The sequence below is a fragment of the Tachyglossus aculeatus genome, chromosome 19, assembly GCF_015852505.1.
Source record: "Tachyglossus aculeatus isolate mTacAcu1 chromosome 19, mTacAcu1.pri, whole genome shotgun sequence".
In the NCBI taxonomy this organism is placed as follows: Eukaryota; Metazoa; Chordata; class Mammalia; order Monotremata; family Tachyglossidae; genus Tachyglossus; species Tachyglossus aculeatus.
This window is the reverse complement of record NC_052084.1, coordinates 26,079,658-26,096,247: the sequence shown is the minus strand read 5'-3', so window position 1 is coordinate 26,096,247 and position 16,590 is coordinate 26,079,658. Positions and strand designations below refer to the sequence as shown.

The 16,590-nt window shown below is 41.0% G+C and overlaps 1 protein-coding gene across 7 annotated transcripts in view; it reads right to left on the bottom strand.

Moving 5' to 3' along the window:
• MYO6 (myosin VI) overlaps positions 1 to 16,590 on the bottom strand; it is a 172,731-nt gene that overhangs the window by 35,617 nt on the left and 120,524 nt on the right. For all 7 annotated transcript variants that reach the window (XM_038760724.1, XM_038760726.1, XM_038760728.1 and 4 more), the window contains exons 15-20: positions 14,308 to 14,380; positions 10,877 to 11,004; positions 8,349 to 8,444; positions 7,715 to 7,888; positions 3,827 to 3,865; positions 516 to 609 (exon numbers count right to left, since the gene is read on the bottom strand). In XM_038760724.1, coding sequence (XP_038616652.1) covers positions 516 to 609; positions 3,827 to 3,865; positions 7,715 to 7,888; positions 8,349 to 8,444; positions 10,877 to 11,004; positions 14,308 to 14,380 — 604 coding nt within the window. The remainder of the gene's footprint in view (positions 1 to 515; positions 610 to 3,826; positions 3,866 to 7,714; positions 7,889 to 8,348; positions 8,445 to 10,876; positions 11,005 to 14,307; positions 14,381 to 16,590) is intronic.

The window sequence follows — 16,590 nt, the reverse complement described above, 5'->3', positions numbered from 1 at the left end:
TAAGAACAAATGGAGACAGTGGACATGAAGGAAATTGGACTGAAAAGTATTTCTAAGTAATAAAAGGTTTCAATGAAAATGCTCTTGGGAATTTTTCATAATGAAGGCACCAATGCATTATTACATTTCTCAGGAACAAGAGATAGTTTGGGGAATCGGTAAAGTACTTATTTCCAACCTGGGGCTACAAAAAACACTCTAAAATATTGCATTTGCTTAAAGGTTAGCCTAAACTGCAATGGATTCAAAACTGCCACCAGAAAAACAAAGCAAAATTCTACTCAAAAGACTGGCTGTTGGGTTTTTTCAGTTTTTTATATTCAATTGTAAAACAAGTAAAGAAACCAAATAACCCGAGAAAATATAGTTTTAAAGTATGGAACTCGCTAATGAAGATATTTAAACTATTTCCCCAATTAAAAAAGTAATTTTTAAAACAGTGGGCATTTATGATTTCGTTTGGAGTCATGACAAGAATCTTGAGAATGAAATGCGAAAAATTAAAGACACAATACCTGAACACTGAAGTTGAGAAAGAATCTGTCCCCCTTCAAAATGGTGACTTGTCATCTTTAAATTAGGCTTGATGCAACGAATAAAGCTAGACCCCTATTAGAATAACAATAAGTTGACTATAAGTACCACACGCCATGATCTTCTCCTACATTAGTATATTTAATGGGATTCGCTGAACCGAAATTCTAGCAATAACGACTGAGTTCTTTAAAATGACCTCCTTCTAGGTGAAATACGTCGTTTCATTAGCCTGACTTTAAAATAACAGGATCGATGCGAATAAATTAGAACAGCCAACTAACTCTGGCATGAGAAAGCTGAAATGCTGTAATAATTAGCAACAGGAGTAAACGACTCATGTTTCTTTCCACTAATCTCAAAAGGGTATTTTTTTTTTGCTGCTATAATAGTACAACTAGATACAGTGGTTCCATAATGAGCAATGTCATGATCAAAGACCTACTCAGCTCATAATAAAATATGCAGTATCCGAAAGTGGCAACTGGATTTTGGAAGATTCAAAGGATTCATTCATTCATACAATCGTATTTATTGGGCGCTTACTGTGTGCAGAGCACTGTACTAAGCGCTTGGGAAGTACAATTTGGCAACATATAGAGACGGTCCCTACCCAACAGTGGGCTCACAGTCTAGAAGGATCACTACCCTACCTGACATCCATCCTAATGGTGAAGGATTTACCATTGAAATTCCCTTCACTTTCCTTCTAGAAATCCATTATCGGTTTTATTATTATTATTTATTAATAATAATAATGTTTTAATTTATAATTTATATAATATTGTATATTATATACGATAATTATATATTTATATAAATAAAAATATATTAATAAAATTGTATGTAAATTATATTGTTTATATTATATAAGTAATATAAATATATTTATATATTTATATCTTATGTATTGTATGTAATATAATTTATATAAGGATTTATATAATTATTATAATATATCTATTATAATTATGATAATTTATATATGATAATAATTTATTGTTATTTATTATTATTGATATTATCCATTATCCATTATTGATCTCTTCTTCATTAACCTGTCCCGCCGTCGACCCCCAGCCCACGTCCTCCCCCTGGCCTGGAATGCCCTCCCTCCGCACATCCGCCAAGTTAGCTCTCTTCATCCCTACTGAGAGCTCACCTCCTCCAGGAGGCCTTCCCAGACTGAGCCCCCTTTTTCCTCTCCTCCTCCCCATCCCCCCGGCCCTACCTCCTTCCCCTCCCCACAGCACCTGTATAGATGTTTGTACAGATTTACTACTCTATTTATTTTACTTGTACATATTTACTATTCTATTTATTTTGTGAATGATGTGCATCTAGCTTTATTTCTATTTATTCTGATGACTTGACACCTGTCCACATGTTTTGTTTTGTTCTCTGTCTCCCCCTTCTAGACTATGAGCCTGCTGTTGGGTAGGGAACGTCTTTATATGTTGCCAACTTGTACTTCCCAAGCGCTTAGTACAATGCTTTGCACACAGTAAGCACTCAATAAATACAATTGAATGAATGAAAGAACGAACTAATATTTCCGGCCTGTTTAGCTTCCTGTGTGCTAAGTTTCCCTCTTATTTATGCTGAGCCTACTCACCCTGACTTGGGCATACTAAAAATCATTTATTTATTTATTTATATTAGTGTCTGTCTCCCCCTCTAGACTGTAAGCTCGTTGTGGGCAGGGAATATGTCTGCTTGCTGTTGTAGTGGACGCTCCCAAAAGCTTGGTACAGTGCTTTGCACACGGTAAGTGCTCAATAACTTCTCTGTGCCTCAGTTGCCTCATCTGTAAAATGGGGCTTAAGACTGTAAGCCCTATGTGGGACAACCTGATCACCTTGTATCCTCCCCAGCACCTAGAACAGTGCTTTGCACATAATAAGTGCTTAACAAATATTATTATTATTAACAATAATAATAATAATAAATACAATCAAATGAATGAATGAATAAAAATGACCCAGCCCTCACCTTTAAGGTTTTGCTTCTTTGAACCATGTCCTCTCTACCCGCTCTCCCTCCCACTAAACGCTTAGTACAGTGCTCTGCACAGAGTAAGCGCTCAAATACCATTGAATGAATACACGCTAAATGAAGAGTTGCACCAGAGCGGCAGTGTGGCCTAATAGAAAGAGCACATGCCTGAGAGTCAAAGGACCTGGGTTCTAATCCCCGCTCTGCCACTTGTCAGCTGTGTGACCTCGGACAAGTCGCTTGACTTCTCTGGACCTGAGCTATCTCATCAGAAAAATGTGGACTCGATCCAACTCCCTCCTATTTAGACTGTGAGCCCCATATGGGACAGAGTTATATGTCCAATCTCCCCCTTAGAATAGTGCTTGGCACGCTGTAAGCGATTAAAAGTACCATAATCAATTAACTACCAATAAAAATACACAATAGCGTCCATATTTGGGTATTCATTCATTCGATCGTATTTACTGAGCGCTTATTGTGTGCAGGGCACTGTACTGAGCGCTTGGGAAGTACAAATCGGCAACACATATAGTCCCTACCCAACAACGGGCTCGAGGCCTAGCATGGCTAAAACAGAGATAAGACTTATTGCATGTACTTAGTACAGTGTCTCTGTGCTACAATTATTATTACATGGTAATAATGGCGACTTGTCTCCTTTATATTTGGCTTGATGCAGCGAATAAAGCTAGATCCCTGTTAGAATAACAATGAGTTGACTATAAACACCACATATCACAATCTTCTCCTACATTTACATACTTAATGGGATTCACTGAACCGAAATTCTAGCAATAACTACTGAGTTCTTTAAAATGATCTCCTTCTAGGTGAAATACGCTGTTCCATTTACCCGACTTTAAAATAACGGGACTGATGCAAATAAATTAGAACAACCAACTCTAGCATGAGAAAGCTGCAATGCTGTGATAATTAGCGTCAGCAGTAAATAATGCACTTATTATTTACTACATAATTATTATGTACTTTCATTAAAGAATCACAAAACTGCAAACCTGAAAAAATCTCCTTTAAAACTTACCACATTCAGCGTACACTCACGTATTCAAAACAGCATCTCTAAACCAACCAAATGTGGCCACTTCCTTTAATGAGGTGCTAGATAAGCCTGAACCCAAATTCTAAAGACCTCCTTTTCCTTGAATTTCTAATTTATGTGGCTTAACAGATTTTAACTATATATAGATGCTATATAGATATCTATATAGATGCTAACAAGAGTCGAGAAAGTGAAGCTCAAACAGGCTGGGTGTTTATGTCGCACTGTACTCACCGTACTGCGAAGCTTTTCAAGGAGCAGATTTAACTGGGTCTAAAAGAGGGAAAAAAATCATTTTTAACACTCAAATAGCAGAAGCAGGCAGAGCTATTATATTAGCTCATTAGGCAAATAGTTCTGTGAAGCATAACTTGGCTCTATTACTGCTTCCTAGAGTCAATCAATCAATCAATCGTATTTATTGAGCGCTTACTATGTGCAGAGCACTGTACCAAGCGAGAGTCTATTAACGTATCACTTCATTAGTGACCAAAATCACATTTGTTTCATAAGCCAAACAGGCACAAAGGCCTTAACAGGTCAACGTCACGTGAACAGCATGAGCAGAGACGAGGGATCGTTTACAACCAGGCAGACTACAGATTGTTTAACTCGGGGATGAAAACCGATTGCCAATGGCACTGAACAGAGACCCACCATTAGGATAAATCTCTGGACAGATGCAGAGTGAATCCAATACAGAGACTGAAAAGAGAGAAGGTGTGGATTTTAGGAGGCAATGTATCGAAATTGCGGTTTCAGATGCCCAGAAAGTAGCATTTACCAATGGAAGGGAGTAAATATAATTGGATTGTCTCCCCCTTTTAGACTGTGAGCCCACTGTTGGGTAGGGACTGTCTCTATATGTTGCCAATTTGTACTTCCCAAGCGCTTAGTACAGTGCTCTGCACATAGTAAGCGCTCAATAAATACGATTGATGATGATGATTAGAATCACTCAGCCTAGTCTGCCCGGATTACTGCATCAGCCTCCTTGCTGACCTCGCCTCCCGTCTCTCCCCACTCCAGTCCATACTTCACTTCTGTCTCTCCCCACTCCAGTCCGTACTTCTTTTAGACTGTGAGCCCACTGTTGGGTAGGGACTGTCTCTATATGTTGCCAATTTGTACTTCCCAAGCGCTCAGTACAGTGCTCTGCACACAGTAAGTGCTCAATAAATACGATTGATTGATTGATTGATTCACTCTGCTACCCAGATCATTTTTTCGGCAAAAAAATTCAGGACAGGTCACCCCACTCCTCGAAAAACGCCAGTGGCTGCCCATCCACTTCCGCATTAAACAAAAACTCCTCACCGTTGGCTTTAAAGCAGTCCACCATCTTGCCCCCTCTCGCTACTCTCCTTCTACAATCCAGCCCGCGTACTTTATTCCTCTACGGCTAAAAGTAAAAATGGGAGGCAGCGTGGCCTTACGGTTAGAGTACAGGCCGGGAGACAGAAGGATCTGGGTTCTAATCCTGACTCAGCCACCTGTCTGCTTGTGATCTTTGGCAAGTCACAGCTTCTGTGTGCCTCAGTTATGTCATCTGTAAAATGGGGATTAAGACTGTGAGCCCCAGTGTGGGACAGGGACGGTGTCCAACCAATAATTTATTTATATTATTGTCTGTCTCCCCCTCTAGACTGTCAGCTTGTTGTGGGCAGGGATTGTGCCTGTTTGTTGTTATACTGTACTCTCCCAAGCCAGTTTAGGTACCTTTTATGTACCCCACAGCTTAGTACAATGCCTGCCACATAGTAAGCGCTGAACAAGCACTATTATTATTATTATTATCATTATTATATGTCTCCCCCATGCCACTCTAGGCAAAATCTGTCCCAACAGGGAGAGGCACGGAGGAAAAAAAAAGCAGTCATCCCAAATCATTCAATACCGGCACTCGGTCAGTCAGTCAATCCTATCTATTGAGAGCTTACTGTGTGCAGAGTACTGTACTAAGCGCCTGGGAGAATACGATACAACAATCAATATTAACCGGTCATTTGTTGCAAAACAGTCTGCCTTACTTTCACCCAAAGTTGCGCGTTTGAGAATACTGATCATAGATACTTTGCTCATTTCTGCCCAAATTCCAACAGCTTGTTACTTTCTAAAAAACATGGAGAAAAAATACTACACGTTAGCTTCGATTTAAGACACTGCATACAATTTTTGGCAGTGTTTTTGGGCAATGAATTTAGCAAATGACTTTGCTTTCCTGTTTTTCAGAGTATCGCCCAATTTTGCTCTCTCCTTTAAAAGTATCATTCATTGCTTTCAGCATTCCCACATGGAATAACTGCGTCTTTATTGCTAGTTTTCGAGGCATATTCGTCATGTAATAAGAAAAATTGATACCTGGAGACTTGACTACAGCCAGACATTCCCGTCCTCAAAAGGAGGATTACAAAGATACAACTTTTAAAGGTTTTAATATTTAAAACCCTCTACAGAGCCATTCAAAGTCTTTCTTATTAACGTACGAGGGAATCTGAGGTTCAAATCCCCAATTCATTTAGCATTCTGTTCAAATAAATAACAAGCTTACCTCGCTTTTGAGATTACTTATGTCAGACCTGCTGTTGGACAATGGAGAGAGCACTGTTCTGGAATTCGTTCAATCATATTTATTGAGCGCTTACTGTGTGCAGAGCTCTGTACTAAGTGCTTGGGTCTAGGAGTGAGAAGGACCTGGGTTCTTATCCCAGCTCAGCCGCTGTGTGACCTTGGGCAAGTCACTTCACTGCTCTGGGCCTCAGTTCTTCATTCTTCCTGGAGGTAGTGAATGCGGGCCACGATCGCCCTTCGCATGGGCTACATCCCTGCCGCTAGACTGTAACCCTGTTGAGGGCAGGGAATGTGTCTGTTTATTGTTGTACTGGACTCTCCCAGGTGCTTAGTACAGTGTTCTGCACATAGTAAGTACTCAAATACAACTGGCTGACCCCTGCAGCTGAAGTTGGCAGTTCCTTCATCTGTAAAATGGGGATTAAGAAGGTGAGTCCCAAGCGGGATGTGGACTGCGTCCGACCTGATTAGCTTACATCTACCCCAGCGTTTAGTACAGTACCTGGCACTTAGTAAGCACTTAGCCCGTACTATAAAAAAGGCTGGGGGTGGAGGGGCACACCATCACTGACTTGTCTTTCTCTGATCTAGCTGAATGAGCCAATGAACTGCAGAAATCAAGAACAACAACTTTATTTCAGAGTTTGGAAAAAAAGCTATGTGAATAGCCTTCTGAAAAATGTTGTTCTTAAGGTGATTAATGTTCTTAAGATGCTGAAGGTTTAGTCAGCCTTCTGTAACAAAGCCCTCCTCTCCTGTTCTCCCACTCCCTTCTGTGTCGCTCTTACTTGCTCCTTCATTCAACCTCCCTCCTATCCCCACAGCACATATCTGTATATATCTGTAATTTATTTATTTATTTATTTATATTATTGTCTGTCTCCCCCTCTAGAGTGTCAGCTCACTGCGGGCTGCTCTGCTCTGCTGCTCTGAGGCACAGAGAAGTTAAGTGTCTTGCCCACGGTTAAGTCGAAACAAGTAGTGAAGGCAGGATTAGAACCCAGATCTTCCGACTCCCAAGTCTTTGCTCTTTCCACTAGGCCACAGTGTTTCTCAAGTGTTAAGAAATGTTCACGCATTTGCTTAAAAGGCCACCGTGAAGGAAACCACATTCAGTAGAGATCGCCATGTGAGGCAATAGCTTAGAAGAGCTCCCGTCGAAATTTCAGCAACTCTACAAATGGGAACCCCGAAAGGTGAACGTTTACCTGCAGCTTTTGACCATATCTGTCAACTAACTAAGCTAAAACACAATTGCTGAATGAGGGAAGGAAAAAGAAAATACGCGGAAAAGCTCAGGTTTGAAGACCAGCGTGGTGGTAAGGAGAAAATAAGAAGGAGCATCAGGTAGTTTCATTAGGCATTACAGGAACTGTTCTGAGAAAATTGCCCCTATTTCTGTTTTTGCATTACTCTGACTCTCTTAAAACAAGAAAGACCAAAGAAGGGCCTGTTTATTTTGGCTCAAAGAATGGTCACAACTACACATTTTCTTTACATGTGGGAAAAGGTCACCAAGGAAAAGAGTTCTCCTTTTAAACATTCCGGTACCTTGAACTTGTTCCCCACACTGATGAAGCTAAGCTTTCCCGCTTTTTGTTTGGTGTCTTTGATGTTGTTAGTGGATGATTCAAATATTTCTCGGATAAACTTATCCTTGGATTCACATATCAGTGACTCAAGAGACATGTGCAAAGCGTCGTTGTTTTTCTCCACAAACTGGGTCTGCAAAATAAACAAGGATGATAATATGTAAACTTTATAATAGACACATATTCCTCCTTCTTCCAGCAATCTAGGTTTTAGCAAATGCCATAGTTTAACAATCCTATAGAACAGTGCTCTGACACACTGTTTGAATTTAATAAATCCTATTACTCAAGAGCAACTTTTGGTTTTTATAAAAAAAAGTCAAAACATTTCAAATAGAGAGGTTCCTCCCTCAATCGACCTTTGTTGCCCAACATATTCAAACTTGAATTTTTGTGAGTCAGTAGGTGAATAGAAAAAGTTTATGTTCTCCCTTTAGTACAACTAATTTCCTTTAGACTATAAACACTGTGGGCAGGAAAGGAATCTACCAACTATTCTGTATGGTACTTTTCCAACTGCTTAGCACAGTGCTCTGCATACGGTAAGAGCTCAGTGAATACTGCTGATTAATTGACTGAACTAATAAACTTACTGTTTCATAGCAGACTGCTCCTGCAAAATGTCTGATAATAAAACCTTCATCATCTCGGATGTTTCTGTGAATAGTCAGTTTGGATTTCCTCGGGATCTGGAAAGGAATAACGAATGAAAGATAACAGAGGTTGGACATTTTCAACTCGACATTATCCTCTACTCACAATTTGTGGCCTAATTATAATACTGTCCTCCGATCAATTAGTCGGGGCAACTTGGCAAAGGGATGCTTCCAAATTTGCAAAAGAGGTTCTCCCCACTATAACTTCATCATTTTAAAAAACAAGTGACAGGAAAGCTTATCCACTACTACTATAATGATAATAAATGTGGAATTTGTTAAGTGCTTACTATGGGCCCAGCTCTGTTTTAAGTGTTGAAGTAGTAATAATAATAATAACGGTGGTATTTGTTAAGCACTTACTATGTAAGTGTACTGTATTAAGTGCTGGGGTACATACAAGGTGATTGGGTTGGACACATCCCTGTCCCACACGGGGTTCACACTCTTAATCCCCATTTTACAGATGAGGTGACTGAGGCACAGAGAAGTGAACTAAAGCTTCAATATGAGATATTCAGGTTCCACAGTGGACTTGCAGTCTAATTAAGGGGAAGGACAGGCACTGGATCCCCATTTTGCAGAAGCAGGAACTGAGGACATGAGAAGTGAAGTGATTTGCCAAGGCCACACAACGGATAAGTGGTGGACCCGGGAATTAGAACCCTGGTCTTCTGATTGCCATGCCTAGGCTCTTGCCACGCCACACTGCTTCCCTAAAATAGTTTCCCGTTAATAAAACTCACTGTGAAGAAACCTGTGCCTGTCTGTTGTTACACTGTACTCTCCCAAGCGCTTAGTACAGTGCTTTGCGTATAGTAAGCGCTCAATAAATAAGAATCAATAAATGAATTAATTGTAATGAAAAGTATGAACCCTCCCTCCACCCAGGTGGGAGATTACCTAAGTATACGCCCTCCAGAAGTTACCATGGACAGAACTCTGTCTCTTCCACTTAACCAGTTGCAAGAAAAACTCAGAGTCTCCTTGTCCTAGGGGCCCCAGCATTCCCTCATATATAATTCATTCATTCAATCGTATTTATTGAGCGCTTACCGTGTGCTGAGCACTGTACTAAGCACTTGGGAAGTATAAATATAATGACAATAATGGTATTTGTTCAGCACTTACTACGTGCCAAGTACTGTTCTGAGCGCTGAGGCAGCTACAAGGTTATCAGGTTGGACAGAGTCCCTGTCCCACATGGGTCTCCCGGTCTTAATCCCCATTTAACAGATCATCATCATCATCATCAATCGGATTTATTGAGCGCTTACTATGTGCAGAGCACTGGACTAAGCGCTTGGGAAGTACAAATTGGCAACATCTAGAGACAGTCCCTACCCGACAGTGGGCTCACAGTCTAAAAGGGGGAGACAGAGAACAAAACCAAACATACTAATAAAATAAACAGAATGAATAAATGAATGAATAAATAAATAAATGAATAAATAATAAATAAAAATAAATAAATAAATAAATAAAAATGAATAAATAAATAAATAAAAATAAATGAAAATAAATGAAAATAAATAAATAAATAAATCATCATCATCATCATCATCAATCGTATTTATTGAGCGCTTACTATGTGCAGAGCACTGTACGAAGCGCTTGGGAAGTACAAATCGGCAACATATAGAGACAGTCCCTACCCAACAGTGAGCTCACAGTCTAAAAGGGGGAGACAGAGAACAAAACCAAACATACTAACAAAACAAAATAAACAGGATGAATAAATGAATGAATAAATAAATAAATGAATAAATAAATAATAAATAAATAAATAATAATGATAATAAATAAATAGATAGTAAATAAATAAATAATAAATAAATAATAAATAAATAATAAATAAATAAATAATAAATAAATAATAAATAAATAAAAATGAATAAATAAATGAATGAATGAATGAATGAATGAATAAAATAAATAGATGAGTAACTGAGAAGCGGAGTGACTTGCCCAAGGTCACACGGCAGACAAGCAGCGGAGGCGGGATTAGAGCCCAGCTCCTTCTGGCTTCTGGGCCCAGGCTGTAGCCGCTGAGACGTAACTATGTGCCCATTTGGACCCCGCCGAAAAGGCCAACAGGTCTGCAGCTTGCCGGGGTGGCATTTTGGGCCCCCGAGGTTTTATTCACCCCACTTCGAGGGGTTTTATTTTGTAGGGAGGGGGACTAAGACGGCCAGAGGTACTTCCCCGCTTCAGGAAGCCAGCAGGGTCGCTAACGCGGGCACGCCAAACCGTGTCCGACTAAAACGGATGCAGAGAGCAATCTTTATCATCAATCCCAAGCCTGCGACCTTCCCCGTGGCTGTCGTTCTGACGCGCGGGTCCTATTTTGCGGCGGAGAGTCTAAACGAGGTCTGAGTTGGTCAACCCCGATGAATAACCTCCCTCCCGAAAAGGTGATTATTAGGGTTATTATTAATACTGCGACACGCCGGACGGAAACCCACAGTGAGGCGGAAGTGGTCCTTGTGTTTCTGGTGAACCGCTGCCGTGAAGTGCTGGTCGCTGGGCTGCGGAAGCCGATTTTCTTCATCGAGGATGTCCAGGATGCCCACCAGTTTGGCTTCAATTAAATCTACAAAATAAAATAATAATAATTATGGTATTTGTTAGGCGCTTACTATATACCAGGCACTGTTCTGAGCATTGGCACAGACCCAAGGTAATTGGGTTGGACAAAGTCCCGGTCCCACAAGGGCTCACGGCCTTAATCCCCATTTTCCAGATGAGGGAACTGAGGCCCAGAGAAGTGAAGTGGCTTGCCCAGGTCACACAGCAGACAAATGGCAGAGTCGGGATGACAACGAAGGTCCTTCTGAGACCCAGGCCTGGGCTCTATCCACTATGCCATGCTGCGTCCTGTGAGCAGAGCACTGTGTTGGGAGCTGAAGAGAATATAGCATGGAGAAGCAGCACGGCGTAGTGGATAGAGTCAGAAGATCATCATCATCATCATCATCAATCGTATTTATTGAGCGCTTACTATGTGCAGAGCACTGTACTAAGCACTTGGGAAGTACAAATTGGCAACATACAGAGACAGTCCCTACCCAACAGTGGGCTCACAGTCTAAAAGGGGGAGACAGAGAACAAAACCAAACATACTAACAAAATAAAATAAATAGAATAGATATGTACAAATAAAATAAATAAATAAATAGAGTAAAAAAATGTACAAACATATATACATATATACAGGTGCTGTGGGGAAGGGAAGGAGGTAAGATGCGGGGGATGGAGAGGGGGACGAGGGGGAGAGGAAGGAAGGGGCTCAGTCTGGGAAGGCCTCCTGGAGGATCATGGGTTCAAATCCCGGCTCCATCATTTGTCCGCTGTGTGACTTTGGGCGGGTCACTTCACGTCTCTGGGCCTCAGTTACCTCATCTGGAAGATGGGGATGGAGACTGTGAGCCCCACATGGGACAGGGACTGTGTCCAACCCGACTTGCTTGTACCCACCCCAGGCTACGCCTGGCATAGTAAGCGCTTAACAGATACCATTATTATTACAACTCCTCACCCCTTCACATCCTCAGTTCTCCTCATCCTCAAAGCCCTCCTAAAATCCCACCTCCTCCAGGAGGTCTTCCAGAAGGTGAAGGATTTTTATGAGGATAAAGCTGACCCATTCTCTGTGTTCTCTAAGGGTTGAACAAGAGGAAATTAGTTTACAGCAAGAAAGAGTCAGTGCATATTCAAGGCAGGGGGCTGGATCACATGATCTCAGAGGGCTATTTCATTATTATTTCACGCCTCTTCTTCCTCTCTTAAAGTTTGCCAAAAATGTAATTATTCTCTCAGCCTCTGGATAAGTTAAAATCACAGAAGCCAGTTTTCATTACTAGACTTGAAATAATAATAATAATGATTACTGTTATTATTTGTTAAGTGCTTACTAGGTGGCAAGCACTATATTAAATGCTGGACACCGTCCCTGTCCCTCATGGGGCTCACAGTCTAAGCAGGAGGGAGGAGGATTTAACTCCCATTTAACAGATGAGGTAACTGAGGAAATGAGAGACAAAGTGACTTGCCCAAGGTCACACAGCAAGCAAGTGGTGGAGCCGGGATTAGAACCCAGGTCCTCTGACTCTTAGGCCCATGCTTCTTCCACTAGGCTGCACTTCTTAGACTTGTTGAAGTACGAACAATCCACCCTAAATATTTTGCTCCACTTAATCGATTCTACAAGAACAGAGTGCTAAGTGAAAGCGTAATTTCCCATGGGAAATAACGAAAGCGTAAATGCCTTCCTAAATTTTTTTTAAAAAACTGGTCAAAACACTATAAATCTATTCTTTACAGAAATTTTCAAAGTTACCATTAATTAACTCACATGACCAAATATGGTAAATACGCACCAATAAAATATTTAAATTAAAATAATTAAATTTGAGCCTTTAGGCACATATGGGTTTTTTAATACGTCTTTAATGTTGTTTAATAGAGTTTCTTCGGAGAGATGCAAGCTTGGCCCTCATTCTCTGGAATGCCCAAAGTAGAGAAAATCTTTGTCCTGCCTCTCGTCCTTAGAAATGCTCAGCCCCAACTAACATAAAAAGACTGTCCTTCCCAACAAGCTAGTTCCTTCCTTCTTTCATTAATAATAATAGTAATAATAACAATAATAATAATGATAACTGGTATTTGTTAAGCACTGTACGAAGAGCTGAGGCAGACAAAATATAAGCATATCCGACAGTCTCACATGGGGCCCGCATGTCAAAGAGGAAACAGCATGGCCTAGTGGAAAGGGATTTGGGCCTGCGAGTCGGAGGACCTGGGTTCGAATTCCAGCTCTGCCAATAGCTTACCGTGTGACCTTGGGCAAGTCACTTCACTTCTCTGTGCCTCAGTTTTTTCAACTGCAAAATGGGGATTCAATATCCGGTCATCTTCCTGCTTGGACTGTGAGGCCCATGCGGGATAGGGATTGTGTCTGACCTAATTAACTTTATTAATTCATTCATTCAATCATATTTATTGAGCGCCACTGCACTAAGCACATGGAAAGTACAATTTGGCAACAAATAGAGACAATCCCTGCCCACAACGGGCTCACACTCTAGAAGGGGAGAGACAGGCAACAAAACATTTATAATAATAATAATAATAATAATAATAATGAAGGCATTTGTTAAGCGCTTACTATGTGTGAGGCACCGTTCTAAGCGCTGCTGATCACGTTGTCCCACATGGGGCTCACAGTCTTCATCCCCATTTTCCAGATGAAGGAACTGAGGCCCAGAGAAGTGAAGTGACTTGTCCAAGTCACACAGCTGACAAGTGGCAGGGCCAGGATTAGAACCCATGACCTCTGGCTCCCAAGGCCGGGCTGTAGCCATTATGCCACGCTGCAATTCAGAGAAGCAGCGTAGCTCAGTGGAAAGAGCCCGGCCTTGGGAGTCAAAAGGAGCCGGGTTCTAATCTCCGCTCCGCCAGACGTCTGTTGTGTGACCTTGGGCAAGTCACTTAGCTTCTCTGGGCCTCAGTTACCTCAACTGTAAAATGGGGAATAAAGACTGCGAGCCCCATGTGGGACGGGACCGTGACCAACCTGATTAACTTGTATCTATCCCGGCGCTTAGAACAGGGCTTGGCACATAGTGAGCGCTTAACAAGTACTGTACTTTTTATTATTATTCATAATGCGGCAGTGCAGTGAGCTTGTGCGCATTCCACACGGAGAATGGCCAGAAAAAGCTCAAGCTAAAAAACTCGAGCAAAAAAGGGACATCACGCCGTAAGAAATGCAAGCATGCAAACCCTACAGCTTTTTCACAGGGAAGCATTGAAAGGAGAGTCTTATCATAGGAACTGCTGTCTAATGTACTTATTAAAACCTAATAAATGCACAGTTAAGTCGAATGGCGCTTACCTATACAGTCCTGATTATCCACATAATGTACTTCATTCACTCCTAGACCTTCTTTCTGATAGAGTTCTTGCTCCTAAACAAACAAAAAAAAAGTGGTTTTTTTCTTTAATGGTACTTGTTAAGCATTGGGCCAAGCACTGTCCTAAGTGCTGGGATAGATACAAGCTAATCAGATCAGATACAGTCATCATCATCATCATCAATCGTATTTATTGAGCGCTTACTGTGTGCAGAGCACTGTACTAAGCGCTCGGGAAGTACAAGTTGGCAACATATAGAGACAGTCCCTACCCAACAGTGGGCTCACAGTCTAAAAGTGAACCTCCCACAAGAGGTTCACAGTCTAAAAGTGAACCTCCCACAAGAGGTTCACAGTCAAGTAGGAGGGAGAACAGGTATTATTGAGTCCCCATTTTGCAGTTAAAGAAACTGGGGCCCAGAGAAGTGAAGTGACTGGCCCAGGGTCACACAGCGGGTAAATGGTGGAACCGGGATCAGAACCCAGGGTCCTCTGATTCCCAGACCCGGACTCTTTCCTCTAGGCCAGGCTGCATCGGGGGAGTAAGGACATTAGGAGGGTGAGGAACGCCAGGAAGAGCAGGGTGAGATCTGCCTAATGAGGGGAGGAAAAGGAAAAATAAGCTCAGGGGTCAGAGGTAGGAAAGTTTGGAGTGAAGTGTGGCCAAGCTGAGCCTCTCTCTCTGCAAGTGAAAAGAAAAGAATCTTTCTCTCCTTTAAAGGACTTCAAGACCCACTTTTCCTCATCTTCCACTCCCTTCTGCATCGCCCTGACTCGCTCCCTTTCATCTTTCCCCCTCCCAGCCCCACAGCACTTATGTCTATATCTGTCATTTTTTTTATTTATATTGATGTCTGTTTATTTGTACTGATGTCTGTCTTCCCCGCCCACCCCCGACCCGAGACTGTGAGCTAGGATTGTCACTCTTTATTGCTGCACTGTACTTTCCCAAGCACTTAGTAAACGCTTAACAAATATGACTGAATGAACGAATGAACCTCAGGTATCAGCCTGCCCTAAAGACAATGACAGAAATGCCTTGGCCTAGTTGACATTAAAATTCAGTTTAATTGAAGCAATAGGTTAGGCATAGTCTGTCCAAAAAAAACCCAAAAGAAAACAATTTATCTGTACATCTAATTACTCGGACAAATTTTCATCTCAGTTTCGATAATTAGCTCCTAAGTAAATAAAAATGATTGAAATTAGCACAATAAGGCTTTTGCCTTTAGGTTTTGGGCAAGCTTCCCCTTTGGTGAAAAAATAATAAAACTAACAGTAGTGGTTTTCAAGCACTTACTATGCACTAAGCACTGTACTAAATGCTGGAGTAGATACAAGAAAATCAGGTCCCACGTGGGGCTCATTGTGTAAGTAAGAGGGAGAACAGAAATTGACTGAATTCTCACTTTGGAGATAAGGGAACTGAGGCACACACAGTAGACAGCAAAATCAGTATTAGAACCCAGGTCTTCTGATTCTTGATTTTTAAAAAAGGGTGGATATGTTTTGCAATTAATTAAACGTGCTAAGAATGGCTTCTATTAAATGATTTTCTTAATGCGTTAGCATGGCAATTTCTGTTATAATGCGGGTTTTCATTATACGATTTGTGCTTGCATTATGAGAGTATTACGAAATGCTCTTCCCATATTTATTTTACTTGTACATATTTATTCTATTTATTTTATTTTATTAATATGTTTTGTTTTGTTGTCTGTCTCCCCCTTCTAGACTATGAGCCCGCTGTTGGATAGGGACCGTCTCTATATGTTGCCAACTTGGACTTCCCAAGCACTTAGTACAGTGCTCTGCACACAGTAAGCGCTCAATAAATACGATTGAATGAATGAACCCAAACCTGTTCTGAGTACAACATAATCCATAAATCGGCATAAGTACAATCAGTACCGCATCAGTCAAGGGGCAATGACACTCTGTTTCCCGGCACAATCCAGTCTTATTGAACTGTTTAATACATTCGTTTGTGCTTAAGTTTTTTCAATAATATACTATTAAAAAATAAAGTAATATGGATATAAAGGATTTTTTGGAAGTGGTGAAAATAATCATAATATAGAACTTGGCATGCAAAATTGTCGATCATAGGGCTATCTTATAACACCTACCCCCTAACACGTACATTCCTGTGGAATTAATGGTTCCTCCATTAGGCCTTTCTTATGAGGTTCTTCAAAATCAATCAATCAATCGTATTTATTGAGCGCTTACTATGTGTACAGCACTGTACTAAGCGCTTGGGA